Source organism: Rhincodon typus, chromosome 17 (genome assembly GCF_021869965.1).
Source record: "Rhincodon typus isolate 14 chromosome 17, sRhiTyp1.1, whole genome shotgun sequence".
In the NCBI taxonomy this organism is placed as follows: domain Eukaryota; kingdom Metazoa; phylum Chordata; class Chondrichthyes; order Orectolobiformes; family Rhincodontidae; genus Rhincodon; species Rhincodon typus.
The window spans coordinates 4267327-4269124 of NC_063348.1; the positions used below are offsets into that span (position 1 = coordinate 4267327).

The 1798-nt window shown below is 47.7% G+C and overlaps 1 protein-coding gene across 1 annotated transcript in view; it reads right to left on the reverse strand.

The window, feature by feature from the left end:
* Positions 1 to 1798, reverse strand: part of LOC125485266 (triokinase/FMN cyclase-like) — a 42394-nt gene that overhangs the window by 1165 nt on the left and 39431 nt on the right. Inside the window, exons 7-8 of the mRNA XM_048607284.1 lie at positions 1192 to 1281; positions 1 to 515 (exon numbers count right to left, since the gene is read on the reverse strand). The exon at positions 1 to 515 is cut by the window's left edge and continues 1165 nt beyond it. Of these exons, the coding sequence (XP_048463241.1) occupies positions 1 to 515; positions 1192 to 1281 (605 nt within the window). The remainder of the gene's footprint in view (positions 516 to 1191; positions 1282 to 1798) is intronic.

Below are 1798 nucleotides of genomic sequence, written 5' to 3' on the forward strand. Positions count from 1 at the left end.
GCAGGCTCTTCTGGTGCAGGCTCTTCTGGTGCAGGTTCTTCTGGTGCAGGTTCTTCTGCAGCGGGCTCTTCTGCAGCAGGCTCTTCTGCAGCAGGCTCTTCTGCAGCAGGCTCTTCTGGAGCGGTCTCTTCTGGAGCAGGCTCTTCTGGAGTGGCCTCTTCTGGAGCAGGCTCTTCTGGAGCGGCCTCTTCTGGAGCAGGCTCTTCTGGAGCAGGCTCTTCTGCAGCAGGCTCTTCTGGAGCGGCCTCTTCTGGAGCGGCCTCTTCTGGAGCGGCCTCTTCTGGAGCAGGCTCTTCTGCAGCAGGCTCTTCTGGAGCAGGCTCTTCTGGAGCAGGCCCTTCTGCAGCAGGCTCTTCTGCAGCAGGCTGTTCTAGACCCGCCAAGATAGCCTTCAAAATGGCAGCACAGGCAACAGCTCCAGGGTCAGGTTGGGTGAGCTGAGCTGAGGAGATGTAACTTGCTCGTCCTGCCTTTGCTGCCATATCCTTGGTGGCTTCTGCACCTTCTTCAGCTTTCTGGAAACAGACAGAGGAGGTGAAATGACAATAGTCATCAGTCTTACAAAATAGCCACAAACCACAGTGGTCCTGGGATCCATGTGACATAGCCTGCATCATAACCCATTCAGTTCATGTTCCTTTCGAAATCACAGCCTACACTTAATTTTGATCCAACCACTTACACTCAATTATCAATTTTCAGGCAGACATACGTACACTAGAGATCATTATGTGACTTATTTTTGCTTAAGTTTATCAAAGCTTGAGAAGTTCTGAAATTAATTGAAGCAATTAATTGTGTTTTACCAATGTATGAGTTGGGCACTTATGAATATCAATCTAATGCTAAAGTGTACTAATCATGCGGGAGTTCATCAGCAAGAAAAACAAAGTGACTCATCTAAAACTTTTTCAAAGCTCATAACTTTTTTTACTGGGCCACAGCTCCTATGAGAGCAGTCCTTATCAGGTGTTTGGCCCAAGTAATCATTGTTTTTTTTATCTCAGGCAGTGAATCTTTGCAGGCTGGTCAAATATGAAGGGTATTAATACTCAGCCCGATTCTGTCCTCACCTGTCATCCTTGCACACCAGCTCCAGCAGATTTGCTGTATAGTGATCAGGAGAAAGAGTTCAAGTTGACATTTGTCTCCCACATCCAAGTATTGATCAGAACTTAGGCTGTTCCTTACCTGCACAGCCTCAGCCAGCACTTGCAGTTCATTGCCACCTTCATCTGTCAATTTGCTTAATTCATCCGCGGCAGGACAAAGTGAGTCAAGCTAAGATAAAAGGCACAAAATAGTCCATAATGTGATCCATTTAAAAAAATTCAATTAGTGTTCAGCTCACCCGTTGTTTATTTCATATGCTGCAGGCAAGGATGCCCCGAGGCATGGTATATTGGTGAAACGATGCAGACGCGACGACAATGGATGCATGGACACTGCGCAACAATCGCCAAACAGGGATGTTCTCTCCCAGCGGGAACACTTCGGCAGTCAAGGACATTCAGCCTCGGATCTTTGGGTAAACATCCTCCAAGGCGGACTTCGGCATACACAACAATCCAGAGTTGCAAAGCAGAGGCCAATACCCAAGTATTGTACCCATAAGGATGGCCTCAACTGGGATCTTGGGGACATGTCGCACTACAGGTGACCCCACCACACTGTACACTCTCACATACATACACACTCTCTCTCAACACACACAAACACACACACAATCTCTCTCACTCACGCTCACACATACACACACGCACACACAATCTCTCTCACTCACGCTCACACATACACA